Source organism: Lissotriton vulgaris, chromosome 1_1 (genome assembly GCF_964263255.1).
Source record: "Lissotriton vulgaris chromosome 1_1, aLisVul1.2, whole genome shotgun sequence".
Classification (NCBI taxonomy): domain Eukaryota; kingdom Metazoa; phylum Chordata; class Amphibia; order Caudata; family Salamandridae; genus Lissotriton; species Lissotriton vulgaris.
In genome coordinates, this window is record NC_141685.1 from 1,141,814,149 (window position 1) to 1,141,840,309 (window position 26,161).

A 26,161-nucleotide genomic window follows, 5' to 3' on the forward strand; every position below is an offset into this window, starting at 1 on the left:
GACCTCATGGAAGTCAGTGCGTGGAAACTTAGCACGACACACAGGACATAGCTTCAATGGAGTCCGTTCCATCGACTGCTGGCGTGGTCGCAACAGGTCGGCCCAACGGCTCAACTTGAAGTTCCCGATCAAAGGTTTTCTCAATTCACACGGTGCGGGTTGAATGGGAAATCGCGATCGATGGACAATAATGTAGAGGGTAGAGGATTGAGCGTCAAAGGGGCTCCAAAACGATACCGAACCGGAGCGCAGCAATACACATCCGAACCCAATGGCGGAAAAAAACAATCTGGAGATGGAGTTGATGCCCATGAGCACTATCACTGAAAGGAGTCCCCTACCTCGTGACTGGAAACACTTCTTCGAAGAAAAACAAATTGCAAACATCTGGACAACACCAGATGGTGATCTATGCCCAAAACATATGATCTACATCTCATATGCCTCAAACCGAATATGCTACTTACCAGTATGCATCTGTTCTTGGCATGTAGGGCTGCTGACATTCATATCTGTGCATAGATCGCCGCCTAGTGTTGGGTCCGGATGATTGCACATTGTTGTCCTGGAAGAGTCTTCGAAGTATCACGAGATAGGTGGCACCTCCCCTGGACTACAGTGCGCATGGGCATCCTCTCCATCCTCAGATTGTTTTTCGCCATTGTGGCAGAGATGGAGTGTAGTACAGTAAGTGATGACCATGCTAAGAGTAATTCTGAGTGCTGCAGCCGCTACAGGCGCCGGGGAGGAGGGAGGGCGATATGAATGTCAGCAGCCCTACATGCCAAGAACAGATGCATACTGATAAGTAGCATATTCTGTTCGAGGCATGTGGGCTGCTGAATTCATATCTGTGCATAGAATATATAGCAGTCCCTCTTCTTAGCGGCGGCTGCCCGTGCAAGCTGCAGCAGTCTGAAAAAGTGTTTTTGGAACAGCCTGTCCTACAGCTGCCTGCTGTTTGGAATACACATCTACACAGTAGTGTTTAGTAAATGTGTGTATGGTAGACCAGGTGGCTGCTCTACAGATCTCCTCTAAAGGAATGTTTCCAAGGAAAGCCATGGATGCCGCCAACTTTCGTGTTGAGTGGGCTCTTGGGGGAATCGTTAATGTGCGCTTAGCCATTTGATAGCAAATCTGTATGCACTTAACAATCCACCTGGCTATACCTGCTTTTGAAATGGGGTTGCCTTTGTGTTGTGGGGAAAAGGCAACAAACAGTTGCTTTGTCTTCCTGAAATCTTTTGTCCTATCTATGTAGTACATGAGAGCTCTTTTGACGTCTAGTGTGTGGAGCATTCTCTCTGCCACTGAATCTGGATTATGGAAGAACACCGGCAGTTCTATAGTTTGATTCATATGGAACTGTGAAACTACTTTAGGCAGAAACTTAGGGTTAGTGCGTAGCACCACCCTGTTGGAATGAATCTGTATGAATGGCTCTTGGATAGTTAGTGCTTGAAGTTCACTAACTCGTTGTAGTGATGTGATTGCTATTAGGAAAGCCACTTTCCACGTCAAGAATTGCATCTCGCAGGGGTGTAGAGGCTCAAAAGGTGGTCCCACCAGTCTGGTAAGGACCACATTCAGGTTCCATACAGGTGCTGGTGGGTGTCTGGGAGGAATAACTTGCTTGAGTCCCTCCAGAAAAGCTTTGATGGCAGGCACCCTGAAAAGTGAGATATGCTGCCTGTTTTGGAGATAAGCTGCTATTGCGGATAAATGTATACGAATGGAAGCATAGGCTAGATTGCATTTGTATAGATGTAACAGATAACAGATGATGTTGTGAGTAGATGCATCTAGCGGATTAATGTCGTTGTTGGCACAATAAATGACAAACCGCTTCCATTTCGCCGCATAACATGCTCTAGCTGTGGGCTTTCTTGCCTCCCTTATGATATCCATACAGTCAGGAGGCAGGTTGAGGTAGCCAAATTCTAAGACCTCAGGAGCCAGATCGCCAGGTTGAGTTGTTGCGGATCTGGATGCCGAATGTCGCCATGGCTCTGCGTCAAAAGCCTGGGCGTGAGGTGTAGCCTTTGATGCGGTACCACGGAGAGTTCTAGAAACGTGGTGTACCATGGTTGGCGTGCCCACGTCGGAGCAACCAGGATGAGAGTCATCGAGTGTTGCTTCAGTTTGCGTGCCACCAGCGGTATTTGCAGTGCTGGGGGAAAAGCGAACGCAAATATGCCTGACCAGTTCATCCATATCGCATTTCCCTGCGACTGTGGGTGTGGGAACCTGGCGGCAAAGCTTTTGCATTTTGCGTTTTCCCTTGTGGCGAATAGGTCTATCTCTGGATGACCCCACTGCTGGAAGTACGAGCGGAGTACTGATGGATGTATCTCCCACTCGTGCATCTGGTGGCTGTGCCTGCTGAGCAGGTCCGCCATCTGATTGTCCTTGCCTGGGAGGTGTTCTGCCATGAGGAAGATGTTTCTCTGAATGGCCCACTTCCACATGCTCTGAGCCAGATGAGAGAACTGTGGAGAGTGTGTACCTCCCTGCTTCTGTATGTAGTACATGGCCGTCATGTTGTCCGTCCGGATCAACACTACCTTGTTGCACAAATGTACTTTGAATGCTTTCATCGCCGTGAAGATAGCCATCAGTTCCAGAAGGTTGATGTGCATCTTCTTCTGCTGTGCTGTCCATAGCCCCTGCACTGTGTAGTGGAGTACATGAGCTCCCCATCCCTGGAGAGATGCGTCCGTCGTCAGTATAATCTGTGGCACAGGCTCTTGGAACGGTTGGCCCCTGCAAAGGTTTTGTGGGTTCCACCAATGCAGAGAGTTGTATGCGTGACCGGTCACCAACACTAGGTCTTTTAATTGTCCGTGAGCCTGATTCCATTGACGTGCCAAGCACTCCTGAAGCAGACGCATGTGTAGTCTCCCGTGCAGGACTATGAAGATGCAGGAGGCCATCATGCCTATCAACTGCATGAACACTCGTGCTGGAAGCGAGTGTTGTGGTTTGAATTTCCGTATCAGCAATTGCATGCTGTTGATCCTCACTGAATTTGGCTGTGCTTTGGTTGCCAGAGTATCTATTGTCACGCCCAAGTACTGCCATACGTGGACGGGCTGAAGGTGGGACTTTGGATAATTCAGTGAAAACCTTAGATCGTGAAGAAGGTGAATGGTGTGGGACATGTGGGTGGCACATTGCTGGGCCGACTTTGCTTGGATAAGCCAGTCGTCCAGATAAGGGTAGACGTGAACGTTCTGTCTCCGTAGGTGTGCTGCCACTGTCGCTAGGCACTTGGTAAACACCCTGGGTGCTGTTGTCACTCCGAAAGGGAGGACCTTGAACTGATAATGCTGATCCTGAATGGTAAATCTGAGATATTTTCTGTGTGACGGGTGTAGCGGTATATGGAAATATGCATCCTTCAGATCTAGTGTTGCGAGGAAATCTCCCTGACTGAGTAACGGTAGAACCTGCTGTAATGTGAGCATGTGAAAGTGTTCTGACAGGATGTACTGGTTTAGGGGCCTGAGGTCCAGTATGGGTCTGAGGGACCCATCCTTTTTTGGGATCAAGAAGTACTGTGAGTACACCCCTGTACCTCTTTGTTCCATAGGCACAAGCTCTATGGCTCCTTTTTTCAGCATGCTGACTACCTCCTGCTGCAATAACTGTATATGCTCTGCGGACATAGGACGGTGTCTTGGGGGTATGTTGGGTGGAGCAGATGTTAACTCCAGACAATAACCGTACTGAATAAGCTGCCTCACCCACCTGTCTGTAGTGATGGATTTCCAGACAAGCAAAAACTGTTGTAGTCTCCCCCCGACCGGTGTTATATGGACGGGGGGTAGTGACAAGACGTCACTGTTTGTTAGTGGCGGAGGATCAGGAGTTGTTTCCACGACCTCTGCCCTTGGTGCTGTTTCCACGATAGCCACCCCTATTGTTCCTGTTGTAGGTGGTCTGCGTGCCTCCTTTACTGTATTGTGTCTGCTGGGACACCTGGCCTCTGGAAGTTCCTCTATTGTTGGAGCGACGAAAAGAACCAGCCCTGAACTGCTGCGACTGTAGAGCCCCAATAGACTTTGCAGTCTCTGTGTCCTTTTTAATTTTTTCTAAGGTGGTGTCCACTTCTGGGCCAAACAAGTAATCAGGGTTAACTGGCTGATTGAGTATGGTGGTTTGTATCTCAGGCTTGAAGCCGGAGATTCTCAGCCAGGCGTGTCTTTGTAACATAACGCTTGTATTAATAGCCCTGGCTGCAGTGTCTGCTGCGTCTAGCGCACACTTAACACCTTGGCTGCTAGGGGGTTTTCCACTCCTGTGCTGCATTCTTGAGATTCCCATTGTTCATGACAAAGCCAGCTCGTCATAAGCACAGCGCAGGTAAAACCCATGACGAGCTGGCTTTGTCATCAGCACTGAAGGGGTTAATAGATGCGTTGGATATAAGTTTCCCTTCTTGTATTAGCCTTTCTGCTGCCTCCTTATACTCATCTGGCAAATGTTGCAACAGGGTCTCAAGTGTATCATAATGAGCCCTGTCATATCTGGCTAAGAGTGCCTGTGTGTTGGAGATTCGCCAGACATTGGCCGCTTGAGCTGCCACCCTTTTCCCTGATGCTTCTAGCACTTTAGATTCCTTGTCAGGGGGAGGAGCATCACCTGTGGTCTGCGAGTTCGCTCTTTTACGAGCATTTGAAACAACCAGAGAGTCCAATGGCAACTGTCCCCTGATATACGTAGGGTCCACAGGTGCTGGTTTGTATTTTTTTTTCAATTCTGCGGTTTATCACCCTCGCCCTTGTGGTCTCCTTAAAGATGTCTCCAGCATGTTTCAAAACACCTTTAAGCATGGGTAGAGTCTTGACAGTTCTCTCTGAGGTCGAGAAGGTGTCAAATAAAAATTCCTCTTCAATAGGGTCAGCATGGAGTTGGACATCGTGATTTCTTGCCGCCCTCTCAATAAGTGCGTTAAACGCAGCCATGTCTTCTGTAGGTGAGGTTTTAACAGCATAGGTATGACTGTCAGGGGCATTTTGTGGCTCCCCTGGGTCAACAGTGTCCAGGGTTCAGTGTGGTCTTCTGGATCAGTGTCTACAGGATAACTGTAATCCTCATTGTCACCATCCCCTACATCTACATCTGAATGTGTGGGTGAAAAAAAAGCAGGTTCTTGTCCATATTGTTGTAGAGGTTCAAAAAGAAGAGGTGATGTTGCACAGTCCCTCTTCTTCTTTAATGGAATTTTATATGACTCCATAGGCTGTTCTGGGGCGATCTTTCGCTTGAAAATGGAAAGTCTACCAGTCTCAGCGTCAATGAATTGCCTCGACTGATCTTCCTGCAGAGGCTGTCGATGCTTGGTGGCCTCGTCCGTAGTTGTAGGCTTCGGCCCCATGGACACCTTCTTGGCCGCTTCGATGCCCGTCTTAGGGGCAAACGCCTTAGGTGCCACTGGAGGCGGCAGTGTAAACTTAATCAGTGCCGACGACTTCGGAGGTTTACGGACTTGTCTTCGGGGGTTGAGTGGCCTTCGGTCCGGCAGCACTAGCCTTCTCCTTAATGCGTTGCAGCGAGTCCGACACATGCTTCGAAAAGGAGGCGGATGGTTGTGTTGACTCGACGGGGTCCTTAGAGCCACTGCTTGTTTTGGACTCGAGGTCTTTACCAACCTTTGCTTTGTCGAGTCGACGTTTAGGATCGAGAACGTTCTGTGTTTCGAGTCCCTTGTTTGTGTCGACGGTCTTTGGCGCCGACTTCTTCGGGTCGATGTCCTTGACCTTTTTCTTCGGTGCCCCGGTATCGATCTCTCCGGGTCGATAGCACTCTTCTGTTTTGTCGGAGCCGATGGTTCAGAAGCTTCGATCCGACCAAAGTAATGTGTACTTTCGATTTCAATTTCGTCTCCGGTGCTCTCGGTTTCGTAGTCACCGATGTTTTTGGTTTCGATTTTGATCGATCAACCGATGGCTCTTTGGAAGTGTCCGTAGCCGGGCCTTGAGGCGAGGCTGTAGAACTATGTGTTTGATCTTGGGTAAGGCCATGTTGCGATCCCTCGACCTGAGCCTTATAGAGTGTTCTAGTCTCGGCCCCCATATCAACGGTTGGGCCTAGCTCCACGCTCGAGCTATCTTCTACGGCCCCAAGGGCCTCATCGTCGTCTCCTACCTCAACAATGTCTTCATTGTCGACCATTTCCACATCCACGTCGTAACTGGAGTCGATCTCTGATGCAGGATCAGACAGGTTCTCTTGAATTTCCTGCTAGACTCCCTCGTCATCCTCGGCATTGAAGATGTTCACCGGGTCAGGTGCCGTCTGCTGGGCTTCCTTCCGCGCGTGGAAGGCGAATCGTCTTCTTGGATCGGAACCGAGACAAGCCATACAGATGGCTTCATCGTGATCCGGAGACAGGCACTTGTTGCACACCGGATGGACGTTGATGTGAGGATACTTGGAGTTGCAAACGGGACATCTCTTGAACGGGCTCCGTTCCATAGTGGATCGTCGATAAGGCCTCTGGCGTCGACCGTGTCAGGCGCTGACCGGTACCTGCAGCGTCCAAGCGCCTACATTGATTCCTTTGTGCGCCCCAAACTACAACTCCCAGAATTCCTGGCGGGGGAGGAGCAACTTCTATATAGCCCAGTCAGGTCTGGGAAAGGATGCGCGTAATCTGTTGTTTCCAGTCGTGTTTCGTGCTTCGAGTCTCATGCTGGCTGCGTAGAGACTCTCTCTCTAGACTACAACTCTGGATCCTGCTGTGAGGGTTGCCTTGTCGGATCTCCACCTCGCGCTGAAGGAGCCTTCTGCTCTGTTTCGTATCCTGTGTTCTTTTCCTACGGACGCTGAAGTAAGCGCCCGTTTCGTTCAGAGGATCCCTGTCAGGAAGTGTGGCAGAGCTGAAGAATCTGCTGTTGAGGTATCGTTCCGCGCTGAAGGAAGCGCTGCTCATCTCTACTCTCTGTTGTTCTGTTGGGATTGTGAAAGGAGACCTCCTGTTTCTTCAGAACACTGGAGGGGAGTTGGTTTTGTTTGTAGCGCAGTTGAAGCGCTTTGCCCCAAGGGAGTCAATCCGATGTCTACAGCGAACCTAGCTATCGTCCTTTGAACTAATCGGAACTAGCAGGTGTTTAACTGTATACCGTGTCTCGGATTCTTACTTCCTTCTGCTGCGCTGAAGGAAGCGTGGTTGGCTTGTACATTCCTGTGGAATTCTGTTCCTTCACTTAATGGACCCTGAGTTTATTATTTTAAGTTCTCATTTCTTTGCTCTGAACGGGCGGAGCACTTATGTTACGGGCTCGACCAAATCTCTTGCTGATTGAGAAGAAAGCCCTATTTCTGGGAGCTGTGTTTATGTTGAACTCGGATAGTTGGTATGTATGATTGACTACTGCAGTTTGTGCGTATGTGATAGTAATGAAGTCTATGTTTTACCAGTGTGGTTTCTTGTTGTAGATAACTAAGTTGATACTGAAGTTCCTGCCTGTGAGACGTATAATACAGGAAATCACTGCCAGTGGAAAGGTATTGGCAAGTCCTAGCGAGAATTTATGAGAGTAGTAAGTTTGCATGTCTATGTATTAAAACTGTGTTTTATATTTGCAGGTTCTCCCGCTTCCCACTGGTCCCGGCCTTCTTCACAATTTCCCTCGCCTGACTACCTCACTACTCTGAGTTGCTTCTTTCCAGAGTTGGAGAAGTCTGGAGGTGGACCCCTTTTGGCATCACACAGAAACCCGAGAAGCGGTTAGACACTGACAGACCGGGCCTTCAGTGCTGAATAGCCACGCGGCTCTTCTTGACGTCCGGCTCGAGGACAGAGCTGGAACAAGTACTGGGCACTGATCGCAAAGACAAAACCGACGATAACTAAAGGCCTTTTGGCCAAATATAAAGTCTTTATCGATTCCAAACTTGAGTTAACAAATATACATCCGAACCCAATGGCGGAAAAAAACAATCTGAGGATGGAGAGGATGCCCATGCGCACTGTAGTCCAGGGGAGGAGCGTCCTATCTCGTGATACTTCGAAGACTCTTCCAGGACAACAATGTGCAATCATCCGGACCCAACACTAGGCGGCGATCTATGCACAGATATGAATTCAGCAGCCCACATGCCTCGAACATAGTGTTATCGGTTTTAGGGTAAGTTTTCAGTAGTGGGAGTTGATGTTCTGGGGGTAGACTCAGGGGTCCCCCAGGGTCAGGGATGGACTCTTGTTACACACTCAGCGGCACTAGGGTGGCTGGGAGCAGAGTGCTGAGGCCCAATGTTATCCAATGGGGGATAGGGGCCTCCGGTTGGTGGCTGCCGACGAGCAGGCCACTTGGTTGTCAGGGCAAAGCTCCTGGACTTCAGCTAAGGGCAAATGGGGAAACAAAGCAGCACCAAAGGTGCACCCTCAGCGACACTTGGGCAGCCGGGTGCACAGTGCTGTTTCGATGTTGGGCACCTTGTTTGCAATGGGGAACCTCCGGTTTGCAACGGTACTGCAGGTTCAGGCACGAAGGTCTTCTAGGTGTGACCACCACTTTGAGAGGTAAGTCAGGATGCTGGGGTTTGGTGAGGCACTGTTGGTTGGGCCACCCAATACCGTTGGGCGAAGGGTGCAGGGGTGCCTTTTAGGGTTCAGATCTTCTTACCGGCTCCTAGTCGCATTTGGAGGATCTTCTGGATTGAGGCTGCAGGCGTCGGATTGAGGCAGGTCAGGGGTCACCGGATCTCGGGTCAGGATCACCAGGGAGACTTCCTCTGGGTGTTGGGCCACTCGGGCCGTGGGCGTCGGGTGCAGAGTGGTGCAAACTTGTGTATCCTTGTGGAGTAGGAGTCTGGTGTTTTAACAAATCCAGTGTTCACAGGAGACAGAGTCTTTGGGATTGAAGGCAGGCAATTCCTCCGGGTTTCTCGAGGTTGCTTGCTGCAGGGTACACCGGGATTTTGCTGGAGGAGACAGGCCAGTAGGGCTGGGGCCAAGTCAGTGGGCATCCTCCTCTTGTTAGCTTTGGCACGGCTGTTTGGTCCGTCTTCTTCTTTTCTTCTTGCAGTTTCTTGTCTAAGGAAGCAAGGTTCAACGGTGCCCCTAAATACTAGATTTAGGGGCATTACAGGTAGGTAAATGGTTGGGACCAATGGGTCCCTTCCCTGGGGTGGGTAAACCTCCAGTTATGCCATCCTCCAGTGGGAGGGGGGCCATAAGCCTTTCCCTGGTTGGCTGAGTCCCCCCATCTGCAATGGTTCTCCCGCCCAGAGGGGGGAAAGGGGGGGGGGGGGTCAGAGCCAGAGGGGACCAGTTGCTGAAAGCAGCAATTGGCCAGGGAAAGCTCAGAATAGCGGCAACCTTTGAAGTTTCCCCTTCGTGAACTCTGCCTATCCTGGGGGAGGAGGCGTGGCACCTCGATGTCAGGTTTCTCGAACTCCTCAGGGTCAGGCAGGTGCTATAAGGTTCCCGCTTCCAGATCGTTCCGAACTCTTGAATGACATACACAGAGTTCTAGTCAGATCAGGCAGGGGATATAGGATGGGGAGGGACAGCAGGGACAAAGGATCTGTAATACATAAACAGACATATTAACATACCACATATACCTGAAAGACTAAACTCATTAGGCCTCGCTAAACCCTAGATACCTTCAATTGCAGATCCTCTTGCCATCAAACAAAATCTGGAAATCATATACGCCTCGCCTCCTTGAGGTTAAATACAGACACCCAGGGTTTCAACTTCAACACCTAGAAAACGTCTGTAGATTAGCTGCTTATTTGCTTATTATAAGGGAGTCCCAAAGAAAGCCCTGCTATTGATATGAAGCCCTCGTCAGAGGTCTCGAACCTTGATTCCTTCTTGTCTTCCACGGTTTGCTGCAACCGCCTCCTTTTATAACCAGTACTCTCAGCGCTCATCCTCACTGGGGGATCAACACGCTGTCCAAAGGTATGTCCTTAGAGTAGCCTCAGCTCTCCTCCTCTCGGGGGTATCAACACGCTGTTTAATGATTATCTAACTAAATATTTCCCGGCCCTATTATTCCGCGCCTCATAAGGTGCAACGAGGACCACAATGCTGCACCTAGTACTCCAGAATCATGAAGCGGAGAAGAATGGGAGAACCGTTCCTTCACGGTATTTCCCCTAGACGGGCTCCATCGACTTTTCAACAAATGCGCTAACTAAGAGAGACCAGCCGCTCCGTGTCTCGTCTCTCCCTACCTGTCAGCAGCTTGGCTCCAAAACTTCCGGTTTCGTTTGGGTGACTCCTCTCCCATGGAAATCCGGAAATAAATGAAAACACGGCTTCGCGGCGTCTTCGGGTCCAAACAGCCATCAAAGCATACAGTATCACGCACGCGCGGGATTGTGCGTTTGTTCTTTTTAACCGCGCCTCCCCCGCTTGGCTTTCTGGGACTGGTAGTTTTTACTGTTCAGGGGTTCGTAGTTTCTCTCTCGGCAGGCACAATCGGCTGGAATCCTGACACTCGTCCCAGGATGTGCATTGTTTCCGACCCCAGAGAGCAGCAGGCTCTCGACCCAGGGGTCCAGAAACATGTCTGGTGGTAGCAGCTGAAAGCAGCCACTCAGCCTGGACACTAGTGGGGGGTTAGTTTTCAGGGGGCATCTCTAAGATGCCCCCTGTGTGCATTTTTCATTAAATCCCACACTGGCATCAATGTGGGTTTAATGTGCTGAGAAGTTTGATACCAAACTTCTAAATTTTCAGTGTAGCCATTATGGTGCTGTGGAGTTCATAATGACAAGCTCCCAGCACCATATACTCTTAATGGCAGCACTGCACTTACAATGTCTAAGAATGGACCTAAACACTGTAGGGGTACAGGGCTCATGCACCTGTACCTCACCTCTTGGTTTAGTGCACCCAGCTAGAGGGGTGACTGACCTATGCCTGAGCAGTGGGTTGTAGGCAGGGCACACAGAGATGTGTGCCATGTCGACTCTTCACGTTGTTTTGCGCCAAAACATGCAGCCTGCAAAGGCAGTGTGTGAGTGTGGTGGTACAGGACCTCTACGGGTGGCACAATAAGTGCTGCAGCCCTTAAAGGCCTTCTCTAGTCACAGGGCCCTGGGTACCTGTGGTACCATTTACCAGGGACTGACCTGTGGCCAGAGATGCCAATTGGGTTAGTTTTGGGGAAAGAACACAGGCCATGGGAACCTGATTGGCAGGGACCCAGGGCACACCAAGTAAAAGTGCATCAGTAGTCTGGCACAAAGTGGGGGGGTTACTGCAACAGAAACCCACTTTCCTACACAAGGCTATGTACGTAACTATGGCTCTGGACGGCTGATTTGATTTTGATTTGATTTGATTTTGATTTTGGGTTTTATAGAGCGCATAGCTACCCTAGGGCATCCCAGCGCTAGTGACCACTGTCCTGTGGGGTGAGGAAACATGGGGGGAGGGCTCAGGGGAAGAGTAGGGTCTTTAGACGTTTCCTGAACCTGAGGTGATTGTGTTCTTGCCTCAGGGAGAGAGGAAGGGCATTCCACAGTCTGAGGGCTGAGGTAAGGGACTTGTTGTGGGACTGTAGTAGTGGGTGGACGAGTGGTGCCACCAGTGTTGCTCTGGGTATGAGTTATCGTATTTAAAGTCAGGTAGCCAAATCATGTAGTCGGTGGATCGTGGAGCCCCCTGGTGGAGTTATGGAAGGAATTGAGGAATATGCATTCCTAAAAGGTCGTCAGCCACCACTGCCAGGAAATCTTTGTACTGGCTTCCCATCGACGCCAGGATTTCATTGTTGTTTGAATATCTTTATTCGGTAAAATCTTTATTCTGTATGATTTCATTTAAAGTGTTATGCTTGGTGTTCTGTGCTCTAAACAGGAACGAGAATGGAGGTATAAAAGATCTCCTGATCCCTTATGCTCCGGTTAGGAACCTTCGTTCCTCCTCGAAGTTGCTCCTCACTGCTCCTCAAGTGCGTAGAGCTAAATGGGGAGGTAAAGCCTTTTCAAATTTGGCTCCAAGATGGTGGGACACTGTCCCCTTAGAAATCAGGATGCAACCCTCAATACAACCCTTCAGAAAGGCCCTTAAAACATGGCTCTTTGGCAAAGCTTACCCTTAGCTTTTGGTTCTGCCTTCTCGCTTTTTCATTTTTTTTGTAGGCGCCTTGATGCCTGCGGGCAAAGTTGCGCGTTTATAAGTTATATTTCATTCATTCATTTGTTCTCAGAGGCATATCAGTATATTTACCTGCAATGCAGTTAAATTCCACAATTAGACTGCCCGGTTCTTTGCCTTTTGATACTTTCTGCACTTCTAGCTGAAGCACATGGCAGAGATTTCGGATACTCTCTTCCATTTTGGCAAAGTTATCAATCTTGCTTTCTGCAATACCTCTAACCAGCAGAGCGTGAACCTCCTGCAAGCGGAATGAAAAAAAAAAACAGAAAACGTATTTAATCTTTTATTTGAAAAAGAGAAAAACAGGACAATTTTATGAAATTGTTTTGGGGTAACTAATATAGTTTTAATACTCAAATACTTTTTATTTGTTTTGGAGTCTGCCCTTATTGTCTACATCCTACAACGTTTATAATGTTCATCACCAATGAAGCAAGGAGTAAACAGATAATGATTGTATTTTAAATGACAACATAATATTCTAAAAGAGAATCTAATAATCTCAAAAGTTTACAGTAATTTATTACATAAACAGTACTTCCTATTGGTAGCTGCCCAAATCTAATTTGCATGCATGTCTTGATTCTCAATGGGGCATTCAAATTGGACTTCTATGCTGTAGTAAAAGGTTTAAATAGTTATGGTACAGCTCCAAAGAAATAGAATTCCTTGACACACATTGCCAGTGCCAAACTGGGCCTCAGGACTAAGCGAGATTGTGGAAAGTGGAAACCAGGTTGGGCCACCAAAACTGACAACAGGTGTATCAATGGCATGATAGTCTCTAACCAATGAGCACAGTATTAAAACGTAACAATTGTAATTATAGCTATGACGTTAATTACGCAAATGAAATTGTAAGCTTTTCATAGATGGTATAGGTAGTTTGCAGACCTTGCTATTGAAATAGATACCACATTCAAGAGGCGAATACCCTCAAAAAACCAAATGCCACTAAACCTGATGCGGCCAACCACCGTAACTTGACAATTGTCACAGTTTCTCTTCAGAGCATAACCAGACCATACTTCAAGAGATCTCAGAAGCCCATTTGGGTGAAGTCACTGAGTAGCAGATCGTGTGCGTAATACAAATCACCAACCCTTCATGACCCCAGTTAGGGAAACACATGAAAAAGGACTTGGGAACAATGTCTAAATCTCTGACTTCATAAAGGCGTGAATTAAGACCGACGGTTGGATGGTCACTAATACAGGGAACAGCGGTCCTCGTACCTGCGGGAGGGCTTAGAAGAACAGGAGTGAGCCTCCTTAACCGGCTTCCATCTTTTTACAAATGACTAATCTTCAATTCCAGGGCCTATACCAGGTACACTAATTCAGCTCAGACTGACACGCGACAGATGACCACCGAATCCATATCATGTTATTTGGTTGAATTTAAATGATCAGAACAGAACCATTTGCCATTATTACCTGTATGTAAAGAAAAAGATGCTTGCAAAGACCCTTGAGAAATAACTGCTGTGTTAAGATGTTAAGATTGTAGTATTTTATCAAAATTGTGGCTTGTGAGATTATTTCTGTTCAACAGAAAGGAAAATGCTACTTACCAGTATGCATCTGTTCTTGGCATGTAGAGTTGCAGAGTTACACACTGTTGCATAGATCGTTATCTAGTGTGGGGCCCGGATGTTTGCACTTGTTTTTGTCCTGAAAAATCTTTGAAAGTCACAAGATAGGTGACTCCTCCTTTGGATCACATTGTTTTTTCGCCAGCAGGGAAATGATGGAGCTTTGTAAGAAAACAGGAAGGATGACCATGTAAGCTGTAACTAATTAAGATAATACTGGAACAAATAAAGGTAGCCGGGGAGGCAGGTGGGCATGTGTAACTCTGCAGCTCTACCTGCCAAGAACAGATGCATACTGGTAAGTAGCATTTTATGTTCGAGGCATATGAGCTGCAGATTACACACTGTTGCATAGATTATATAGCAGTACCTCCTCTTAGGGGTGACCACCAGTATCTTTTGCAGTAGTTTGAAGGAAAATTCTACTTACCAGTATGCGTCTGTTCTTGGCATGTAGGGCTGCAGAACCACACACTGTTGCATTAGATCACCATCTGGTGGTGGGCCCGGATGATTACACTTTGTTGTTGTCTTGGAAGAGTCTTTGTCTGCTGGGTGACTCCTCCCTTAGACCGTAGTGAGCATGGGCATCGACTCCATCCTCAGATTGTTTACGCTATTGGGCAAATGATGGAGTTGTATCATTACAGATAAGGATGACCATGTATTGTGTATCTAAATAAGATAATACTGGAACAGATATAGGCAGCCGGGGAGGCGGGTGGGCGTGTGTGGTTCTGCAGCCCTACATGCCAAGAACAGATGCATACTGGTAAGTAGCATTTTCCGTTCGAGGCATATGGGCTGCAGACCACACACTGTTGCATAGATTGCACAGCAGTTTTTCCCTTAGCGGCAGTCACCCACATCTGTTGCAGTAGCTTGAAATAATGTTTTTAGTACAGCCTGGCCCACACTTGCTTGTTGTTTTGCTTGCACATCTACACAGTAGTGTTTTGTAAATGTGGTGTAGTAGACCATGTAGCTGCTTTACAGATATCATCTAATGGTATGTTTCCTAAGAATGCCATAGATGCTCTTATCTTACGGGTAGAATGAGCCCTAGGAGGAATGGTTAAAGTTTGTTTTGCTTTTTGGTAGCAAATCTGAATACACGTAACAATCTACCTGGCAATGCCTGATTTTGAAATTGGATTGCCTTTATGTGGAGGTGAAAAGGACACAAACATTTGTTTAGTTTTACGAAAAGGTTTTGTCCTATCTATGTAGTATAGAACTGCTCTTTTTACGTCTAGTGTGTGAAGAGCTCTTTCTGCAACCGTTTGTGGTTGTGGAAAAAATACTGGCAACTCAATGGATTGGTTGAGATGGAATGGTTAAATGACTTTTGGCAGAAACTTTGGATTTGTCTTGAGAACCAGTTTATTATGATGAAGTTGTATAAATGGTTCTTGAATTGTTAATGCCTGGATCTCACTCACTCTTCGTAGTGATGTAACTGCTACTAAAAAGGCAACTTTCCATGTAAGAAATTGTAACTCACACTTATGCAATGGTTCAAATGGTGGACCCATAAGTCTTGTGAGCACAACATTTAAATTCCATACTGGAGACGGTGGTATTCTTGGAGGAATTATTCTTTTAAGTCCTTCCATAAACGCTTTGATTGCAGGTACCCTAAACAATGACAAATGTTGTCTGTTTTGGAGATATGCCGCTATAGCAGAGAGATGTAATATGATTGAAAAGCATGCTAAATTAGATCTTTACAGATGTAAGAGATAGCATATTATGTTTTGTATTGAAACATCTAAAGGGTTAACGTTGTTATTTGTACCATAGATAACGAATCGTTTCCACTTTGCTGCATAACATGCTCTAGTGGTAGGACGTCTTGCCTCTTTAATGACATCCATGCAATCAGGAGTAAATTTAGATATCCAAACTCTAAGACCTCAGGAGCCAAATCGCTAGATTGAGCTGCATTGGGTCAGGATGCATAATCTCTCCATGGTTCTGTGTTAGTAGATATGGGGAGAGTTTTAGTTTGTGGTGTGGTACTACAGAGAGTTGAAGTAGCGATGTGTACCATGGCTGTCTCGCCCACGTTGGTGCTATTAGAATCAATGTGAGAGAATGTTGTCTTAGTTTGCGTACCACTAATGGAATTAGTGGGAGAGGTGGAAAAGCATACGCAAATATGTTTGACCTGTTCATCCATACCGCATTGCCTTTGGATAATGGGTGTGGGTACCTGGCGGCGAAGCTTAGGCATTTGGAGTTGCTTTGTATGGCAAACAGATCTATCTCTGGTTGTCCCCACATTTGAAACAAGCATTGGAAATGCAATAGGTCTCGCATTAGGAAAGTTTGAGTTATTGGTCTTATAAATTACTTTTTTTTAATGTATGTGTTGTTTTTTAAAATATCTAAATTAATAGCTTTGTCATTTACACTGCCAATAGTTTTAACTTTCGCAAATGTGGCACCTATAGCATTTGTAATGCAACATGTTTTGTATTTATGTGACTTAGATGTATTGATATTGCAAATAACAATGGCTTTTAACTTTTTTAAATAATTATTACTTAAATAAAAGTGATTGTAATTTATAATGGCAATAGCTTAAACTTTTGTGAAGATTATGTTCAGTGCATTTTATTGTGACGAAAATCCAAGAACAGAAGTGAAATAATAACATCTTTTTGTGACATTTGTAATAAAGCTTGTAACATTGAGAGAACATATTTGAACCAGTTGTTGTTGAATGGTTGCGCAGATTGATGCTGTGGTGGTCCTGAGTGATGTTGTGGTGGCGACGAGTGATGCTGTGGCGTTCAGTAATGCTGTGGTAGCGCATAGTGATGTTGTGGTGCCCCTGAGTGATTCTGTAGTGGTGCTGATTGATGCTGTGGTGATGCGATAGATGGATAGAGTGAGGGCAATAGATAGACAGAGTGAGGGCAATAGATAGATAGAGTGAGGGCAATAGATAGATAGAGTGAGGGCAATAGATAGAGTGAGGGCGATAGATAGATAGATAGATAGTGTGAGGGCAATAGATAGAGTGAGTGCGATAGATAGAGATTGTTAGAGTGAGGGGCAATAGATAGATAGAGTAAGGGTGATAGATAGATAGACAGATAGATAGAGTGACAGCAATAGCTAGATAGATAGAGTAAGGGCGATAGATAGATCGACAGATAGATAGAGTGAGGGTGAATTTCCGTTGCAGGTATAGGCCTTTAAATACATGTTCTATTGGGTTAAAGAAAACGGGATTGTCTGAATGTGTCTCACCTGTCAGGGAGCACTTGACATCAACGCAGAAAGAGACATGAAGCAGCAGAAAGAAGGACTGCAAAAGAAGCTTGGACAGTGGGGAAGAAAGCAATGCAAGAAAGTGAGAACAACAAAAGAAAGGAGACTGGGAGAAAGGGAAGAGAGAGAAAGAGGAATAGTGAGAGATAGGCAAAAAGAGGACTGGAGAGTGAGAATAAGGATGTAGGGACAGGCGCAAAGGAGAGAAGTAAAGAGAGGTACACAAGAGAGTGAAGACAGTGCGGACACTATTGAAAGAGAAAGTAAAATAAAAACTGAACACAATGTGGAAGGTATGGGAAACACTGAGCCAAAAAATAAATGGGGGCACGGAAAAGGAGAAAAAAGACTTATCAAGAACAATCCATAGGGTGCCTCTATGTCACCTTGACAGCATGCGTCCTGTATGCAAATGCCATCTAACATATCAGCGCATTCTGGGAGATGTAGTCTTTCCTTGGTTGAAAGGAAACCATACGATTTAACGAACCTTGTAATGATGCCACCTAAAAAGGAAAGGCCAGGCCTGCGACAACGTTGGCCCCTTGGCGTGTTGCTATCCGGGCACCCTAAAGATACCTGCACCCAGTCATGCGTGTAGAACTGGAGGCAGGTGGTGCCCTTTGATGCAAGGCATGCGGTAAAAAAAATAAGGCTGTGGTTTGGAATGCCAATAAAGTTTATCAAAATGGATCAATTTGTTTACTTTGGAATTCCCAATAGTCGACGTAATGCATCCCTCGCTTCAAAGAAAAGTGCACTCGCAGTTGGAGAGCTGAGGGACTCACAATAAGATACAGCGTGCCAAATTATAATAAATAACAAGACGGAGGGAAGGCAGAGAAGGGGAGGGGGGAGGAGCGCCTGGAGAACAGGAAGAAAGAAACAACTGCGAGGCACCGGGTAAGAGAGGAACGAACCGCTTGTTGTATGCGTCTGTTTTGCCTGCATTTGGAAAAAAGTCCGATACCGAGTGCCTGGAAGCGAGTAATAACGCCCCGTATAACAGTGTACCAACACTGCCTATTTTCTCTCACTTAAAAACTGAATGTGTTACCAACGACATAAAGAAAAAACGTGCCAAATTGAATAATCAGTGCACTCGCAGTGGGAGAGCTGAGGGACTCACAATAAGATACAGCGTGCCAAATTATAATAAATAACAAGACGGAGGGAAGGCAGAGAAGGGGAGGGGGGAGGAGCGCCTGGAGAACAGGAAGAAAGAAACGACTGCGAGGCACCGGGTAAGAGAGGAACGAACCGCTTGCTGTATGCGTCTGTTTTGCCTGCATTTGGAAAAAAGTCCGATACCGAGTGCCTGGAAGCGAGTAATAGCGCCCCGTATAACAGTGTACCAACACTGCCTATTTTCTCTCACTTAAAAACTGAATGTGTTACCAACGACATAAAGGAAAAACGTGCCAAATTGAATAAACAGTGCACTCGCAGTGGGAGAGCTGAGGGACTCACAATAAGATACAGCGTGCCAAATTATAATAAATAACAAGACCGAGGGAAGGCAGAGAAGGGGGGGGAGGAGAAATGCGACACGGCGGGCAGGGGAGGGGGCGGAGCGGGGAGAGCGGCGATGAGGGCGTGAAGCAGCAGGGGCCTTTGAAGTGAAGCTAAGCTTCACTTCAAAGGTGTGGGAGGAGTGCTGCTGGGGAACAGATGGCGATTTGATGATGTGCACGGGCATTTTAGGTCAATGCTCTTGCGCATTGACCTAAAAGCGCACGGGCACAGCACCAAATCGCCAGTTGGGATACTAGTTGGGTAAAGTCTGTTTAAGTCGCTATAGTCGCGCTCTGCTCAATGCGCATGCGCATTGAGAGGCAAGACCTAAAAATGGCTGAAGAGCTTGAGGATGTAGCTCCCATTCGTGTATCTGTTGTCTCTGACGACTTAACAGATCTGTCAATTGATGGTGAACTCCTGGTAGATGTTCTGCTAACAGAAAAATGTTTTGAGGAATAGCCCACCTCCATAGGCTCTGCGCCAGCCGGGAGAGCTGTAGGGAGTGTGTTCCTCCTTGCTTTTGAATGTAATACATTGCGGTCATATTGTCCTTCCGGACTAGTACAGACTTGTTTGATATGTAATGTTGAAACGATTTTAGAGCTTGAAAGATTGCTAGTAACTCCTGATAATTTATGTGGAGTACTCTTTGTTTCATTGTCCATGTTCCTTGTACTGTGTGACTTTGTAAGTGCGCTCCCCATCCCGTGAGAGATGCATCTGTGGTCAGTATTATTTGAGGAACTGGCTCTATAAATGGCCGGACCTTGGAAAGGTTTTTGTGGTTCCACCATTGCAGAGAGCGATGCGTCCGGTCGTCTGCCACCACCAGATCTGTTATCTCTTGTTGAGCCTGATTCCACTGACCTGCCAAGCATTCTTGTATGGGGCGCATTTGTAGTCTTGCGTATGGCACTATGAAAATGCAAGATGCCATCATTCCTATTAGCTGCATGAACACTCGAGCTTGTAGTGAGTGTTGAACTTTGAATTTTTGGATCAGATTCTGCATAGCTTGTATTCTTATTAAGTTGAGGTACGCTATTGCTTTGGAGGTATCTATCGTGGGCCCTAGGTACTGCTGAGATAGGGACGGTTGTAGATGTGACTTGTTTTGATTTACTGTGAACCCCAACTTGTGCAACTGGCAGACTGTTTGATGCATGTGCTGTACACATTGGTTGAATGACTTGGATTTTATTAGCCATTCGTCTAGATATGGGAATACATGAATGTTGTCCCTTCTTAAGTATGCTGCTACTACTGCTAGACACTTTGTGAATACTTGAGCTGCTGTTATCACTCCGAATGGGAGCACCTTGAATTGGTAGTGCTGACCTTGTAGCACAAACCTTAGGTACTTTCTGTCAGACTGATGAATGGGAATGTGGAAGTAGACGTCCTTGAGGTCTAATGTGGCAAGGAAGTCTCCTTTCTCTAGTAACAGTAAATGAATATGCTACTTACCAGTATGCATCTGTTCTTGGCATGTAGGGCTGCTAACATTCATATCTAGTGCATAGATCGCCGCCTAGTGTTGGGTCCGGATGATTGCACCTTGTTGTCCTGGAAGAGTCTTCGAAGTATCACGAGATAGGTGGCTCCTCCCCTGGACTACAGTGCGCATGGGCATCGACTCCATCCCCAGATTGTTTTTAGCCATTGTGTCAGAGATGGAGTGAAATAGTGTAAATGATGTCCATGCTAATGATTGAATGCAAGAAATAATCTGCAGCCGCTACGGGCGCCGGGGAGGAGGGCGGGCGATATGAATGTTAGCAGCCCTACATGCCAAGAACAGATGCATACTGGTAAGTAGCATATTCAGTTCGAGGCATGTGGGCTGCTAAATTCATATCTAGTGCATAGAATACATAGCAGTCCCTCCATTAACGGCGGCCGCCCGTGCCAGCTGCAGAAGTCTGAAAAAGAGTTTTAAGAACAGCCTGACCTACAGCTGCCTGCTGTTTGGAATGCACATCTACACAATAATGTTTAGTAAACGTATGTGGTGTAATCCATGTAGCTGCTCTACAAATATCTTCCAAAGGAATATTACCTAGGAAAGCCATGGAGGCCCCCAACTTGCGTGTGGAGTGGACCCTGGGGGGGACCGTTAAAGTGCGCTTAGCCTTGTGGTAGCAAATCTGAATACACTTAACGATCCACCTGGCTATTCTTGCCTTGGAAATGGGGTTGCCTTTGTGCTGGGCTGAGAAGGCAACAAATAGCTGTTGTGTCTTCCTAAAGTTTTTGGTCCTGTCAATGTAGTACAGTAATGCTCGTTTGACATCAAGCGTGTGGAGCATTCTTTCTGCTACTGTTTCAGGGTTCTGAAAGAATGTGGGTAGTTCGATGGTTTGATTGACATGAAACTGCGACACCACCTTAGGAAGAAACTTAGGGTTAGTGCGCAGCACAACCCTGTTAGGATGAATTTGAATAAATGGCTCTTGTACCGTGAGTGCTTGTAGCTCATTAACACGTCGTAGAGACGTGATGGCAATGAGAAAAGCCACTTTCCATGTCAAGAACTGAATCTCACAGGAGTGTAGAGGCTCAAACGGTGGTCCCATCAATCTGGTGAGGACCACATTGAGGTTCCACACAGGAGCCGTTGGGGTCCTGGGGGGGATGACCCGTTTCAGCCCTTCTAGGAATGCTTTGATGGCAGGCACCCTGAAAACAGAGAGGTGCTGCCTGTTTTGGAGATAAGCCGCTATGGCGGATAAGTGTATCCGAATGGAAGCATACGCCAGATTACATTTGTAAAGATGTAACAAATAGCAGATGATATTAGGAATGGATGCATCTAGAGGGTTGATATGATGTTCTGTACAGTAAATGACAAACCGCTTCCATTTTGCTGCATAGCAAGCTCTGGTAGTGGGCCTTCTTGCCTCCCGGATGATGTTCATGCATTCCGGGGGCAAATCAAGGTAGCCAAACTCTAAGACCTCAGGAGCCAGATCGCCAGGTTCAGCTGTTGCGGATCTGGGTGCTGAATGTCGCCATGGTTCTGCGTCAAGAGCCTGGGTGTGAGGCGCAGCCTTTGATGCGGTACCACGGAGAGTTCTAGAAACGTGGTGTACCATGGTTGGCGTGCCCACGTTGGAGCAACCAGGATGAGTGTCATCGAGTGTTGCATTAGCTTTCTTGCCACCAGCGGTATGAGAGGTGCTGGGGGAAAAGCGTATGCAAATTTGCCTGACCAGTTCATCCATATCGCATTGCCCTGCGACTGTGGGTGTGGGAACCTGGCGGCGAAGCTTGGGCATTTTGCGTTCTCCCATGTTGCAAACAGGTCTATCTCTGGATGACCCCACTGCTGGAAGTACAGGTGGAGTACTGATGGATGTAACTCCCACTCGTGCATTTGGTGGCTGTACCTGCTGAGCAGATCCGCCATCTGATTGTCCTCGCCCGGGAGGTGTTCCGCCATGAGGAAGATGTTCCTCTGAATGGCCCACTTCCACATGCTCTGAGCCAGATGAGACAACTGTGGAGAGTGTGTGCCTCCCTGCTTTTGGATGTAGTACATTGCCGTCATCTTGTCCGTCCGGATCAACACGACCTTGTTGCACAGATGTACTTTGAAGGGCTTCATTGCCATGAAGATTGCCATCAGTTCTAAGTATTTATTTATTTATTTATTTATTTATTTATTTCGATTTATATAGCGCGTTATAACAGTAGTTGATGTGCATCTTCTTCTGCTGTGTCGACCATAGTCCCTGCACTGTGTAGTGGAGGACATGCGCTCCCCATCCCTGGAGAGATGCGTCCGTCGTCAGGATAATTTGTGGCACAGGCTCCTGGAACGGTCGGCCCTTGCAAAGGTTGTGTGGAGTCCACCAATGCAGAGAGTTGTATGCCCGACCGGTTACCAACACTAGGTCTTTCAACTGTCCTTGAGCCTGAGTCCACTGGTGTGCCAAGCATTCCTGGAGCGGACACATATGCAACCTCGCGTGTGGGACTATGAAGATGCAGGAGGCCATCATGCCTATCAACTGCATAAACACTCTCGCTGGGAGTGAGTGTTGTGGTCTGAACCTCTGGATTAGCGACTGGATGTTGTTGATCCTCGCTGGGTTCGGCTGAGCTGTAGCAGTTAGAGTATTTATCGTCGCGCCCAAATACTGCCGCACATGGGCTGGCTGAAGGTGCGACTTTGGATAGTTTAGCGAAAACCCCAGACTGTGAAGAAGGTGAATAGTGCGGGACATGTATGCGGCGCACTGCTGTGCCGACTTGGCTTGAACGAGCCAGTCGTCTAGGTAAGGGTAGACATGTATGTTCTGTCTCCTGAGGTGCGCCGCTACCGTTGCCAGACACTTTGTGAACACTCTGGGGGCAGTGGTCACTCCGAAGGGTAGGACCTTGAACTGGTAATGCCTGTTTAGAATGGTGAACCTGAGGTATTTTTTGTGGGATGGATGGAGTGGTATGTGAAAATAAGCATCCTTGAGGTCCAAGGTTGCGAGGAAGTCTCCCTGGTCTAACAGTGGAAGAACCTGCTGCAGTGTTAACATGTGGTAGTGTTCTGAAAGAATATACAGGTTGAGGGGGCGGAGGTCCAGAATGGGTCTGAGTGAGCCGTCCTTCTTTGGGATTAAGAAGTACAGGGAATAAACCCCTGTGCCTTGTTCCTCCACTGGCACGAGCTCTATTGGGCCTTTTTGCAGCATCACAAGAACCTCTTGCTGCAATAAGTGCAAGCGCTCTGCTGACATAGGACGTTGTCTTGGGGGTATGTTGGGTGGAGTGGACGTTAACTCCAAACAATAGCCGAACTGGATAAGTTTTCTTACCCACCTGTCTGTGGTGATGGACTTCCAGACTCACAGGAACTGTTGGAGTCTCCCCGCGACAGGTGTTGGATGGTCGGGGGCAGTGACAGGAAGTCACTGTTTGTTGGCAGCAGAGGAACGGGAACTGTTGTTGCCTCTGCCCCTGCCCTTGGCGTTGTTTCCTCTGTAACCTCCTCTACCCTGTTTGGGGTATGAGGACTGCGCCCCACTTTTACTGAATTGCGCCTGTTGTGCCAAGTGTCCTCTGGTAACACCCCGATTGCCTGAGCGACGAAAAGTGTTCCCTCTGAATTGCTGAGACTGAAGTGCACCCATGGATTTAGCAGTCTCAGTATCTTTTTTAATTTTTTTCGAGTGTGGTGTCCACCTCAGGGCCAAATAGTCTGTCTGGATTAACGGGCTGGTTGAGGATAGTAGTCTATATCTCTGGCTTGAACCCGGAGATGCGTAGCCATGCTTGACGCCTTAACATTACACTAGTGTTTATTGCTCTTGCTGCCGTATCCGCAACGTCGAGCACACATCTAATCGCAGCGTTGGAGATGAGCTTGCCCTCCTGGATAAGCATCTCAGCTCCCTCCTTAAACTCGTCTGGAAGGTGTTGCAAAAGCTGCTCTAAGGTGTCATAGTGTGCCCTGTCGTATCTGGCCAACAGAGCTTGTGTGTTAGATATGCGCCAGATGTTGGCTGCCTGTGCTGCCACCCTTTTCCCCGATGCTTCCAGCACTTTAGACTCTTTGTCCGGGGGAGGAGCTTCACCCGTTGTCTGTGAGTTCGCCCTTTTGCGTGCATTAGAGACCACCAAAGAGTCCAGAGGCAACTGGCCCCGTATATAAGTTGGGTCCCCAGGTGCCGGTCTGTATTTTTTCTCTATTCTAGGGTTAACAACCCTTGCCCTTGTAGTTTCCTTGAAAATGTCTGTGGCATGCTTAAGAACACCCTTAAGCATTGGAAGTGTTTTTACAGTTTTCTCGGCAGCAGAGAAAGTGTCAAATAAAAAGTCAACGTCCACAGGGTCACCATGCATTTCTACCTTATGGTTTGCAGCCGCCCTTTCAATTAAGGCATTGAATGCTGCAGAATCTTCGGTTGGAGAAGTCTTTGCGCCATATGCTTGTGGGTCATGGACAGCTTGTTGGTCCCCCTGACCACCTGAGGCTAACCACGAGTCCTGTTGCTCATCAGGGTCTGTGGTTTCTGGAAAAGTATACTCCTCATCCTGTTCACCCTGATCTCCATCTGAGCAAGTGGGTGAAGGTGTTGGGCTTCTCCCAGGTTGCGGAGGAATGTGCTCAACAAGTTCTGGCGTCTCTGGTGCTGGTCTTTTCTTTTTCAGAGGGATTACAAACGACTCCAAAGGCTGTGATGTAATCTTCCTCTTGTAGAGCGTTAATTTTCCCGTGTCGGCGTCGATATACTGTTCCGACTGCTCTTCTAATAAGGGTTGTCGACCCAAACTTCCACTCAGTTGAGTTTGCTTCACCCCTTCCGAGTCCTTCGGCACCGACCGAGGTGCAAAGGCCTTCGGCACCACCTTCGGTGGTAGAGTAAAGAGGAGCGGCACCGAGGTCTTCTTCGGTGGTGCTACCGGAGTAGGTACCGAGGGTGTCTTTGGCACCGACGTCAACTCTTTCTCCCGAATCCGTTTGAGGGAGTCCGCAACCTGCTTGGTCAAAGAAGTGGACGGCTTCGTCGACCCGACCGATGACCTCGATCCACCCCCAGGGGAAGACTGGAGCGTTGATGAATTCTGGTTCGTCGCTGGAGGCGCAGACGTACCTTCGACTACTGCGCTTCCGCCACCATCTACGGCCCCATGCGTCGACGCCGATGGCTTCGGATCGGCAGACTTTCCCTTTGGCGTTGGGGCTCCAGACTTTGGCTCGGTGCCCTTTGCCGATTTGGCCTCGACGGCTCGTTTGCCTGTAGATGCGGTAGGCTTGACTGTAGTCGGTTCGACGGTCGACTTTGACTTCGACTCGACCACCTTATTCGACTGCTGGACGACCTTTTTCGAGCTTGGCTCCTTGACCACCTTAGGCACTTTAGCCTGTTCGACAGCCTTCTTCATCTTCGAGGGCTCCGACGACGACGGCGTCAATGGTGGAGCAGACGTCTTCGGTTTCGGTGGTGTGTCGGCCATCTTTGATTTGGTCGATCCCGAAGGTTTCTCTTTCGGTTTCGATTTATGCAAAGGCGGCTCCGTAGAGGTGTCCGTAGCCAGGCCAGTAGGCGGGGCCGAGGAGCGAGGTGTAGGGTCGTGGGTAAGGCCTTGTGGCGATCCCGTGACCTGAGCCTTTGTAATAGTTTGTACGGGGCATAGCTCATCCTCCGAGCTATCTTCCATGGCCCCAAAAGGTTCTTCGTCGTCCCCTACCTCCTCGACGTCTTCCTCGAGGTCTTGGTCCTCTCCGTAGTCGGCCTCGACCTCCGCCGATGCAGGTGAAATTTGCAGGTGAAGCTCTTGCTCGCCTGCTTCGGGGCTGTCGAAGATGTCCACTGGTGCCGGGGCCAATCGCTGGGCCTCGAGGCGCGCCACGCGCCGAAGCTTGATCGTCTTCTTCGATCTAAATCTTGAACAGGCCATACAGTTGGCCTCGTTGTGGTCCGGCGATAGGCACTTGTTGCACACAGGGTGCACGTCGATGTGTGGGTACTTCGAACCACACACGGAGCAGTACTTGAACGGACTCCGTTCCATCGTAGAATCGTCAGGGTCTTGCTGCGTCGACAGGGCCTCGATGACTGAAGAGTCACCCGACTCCTCCGATATCCGACTCGACGAGTTGGAGTATACTCGAGACCGAACGCGAACAA

At 47.9% G+C, this 26,161-nt stretch overlaps 1 protein-coding gene and 1 pseudogene across 2 annotated transcripts in view; both read right to left on the reverse strand.

The window, feature by feature from the left end:
- The window catches only part of LOC147748799 (E3 ubiquitin-protein ligase DTX3L-like), a 719,624-nt gene that overhangs the window by 395,328 nt on the left and 298,135 nt on the right, over positions 1 to 26,161 (reverse strand). For both annotated transcript variants that reach the window (XM_086963890.1, XM_086963891.1), the window contains exon 5: positions 12,206 to 12,374. In XM_086963890.1, the coding sequence (XP_086820016.1) occupies positions 12,206 to 12,374 (169 nt within the window). The remainder of the gene's footprint in view (positions 1 to 12,205; positions 12,375 to 26,161) is intronic.
- Positions 23,438 to 26,045, reverse strand: LOC147748800 (uncharacterized; annotated as a pseudogene).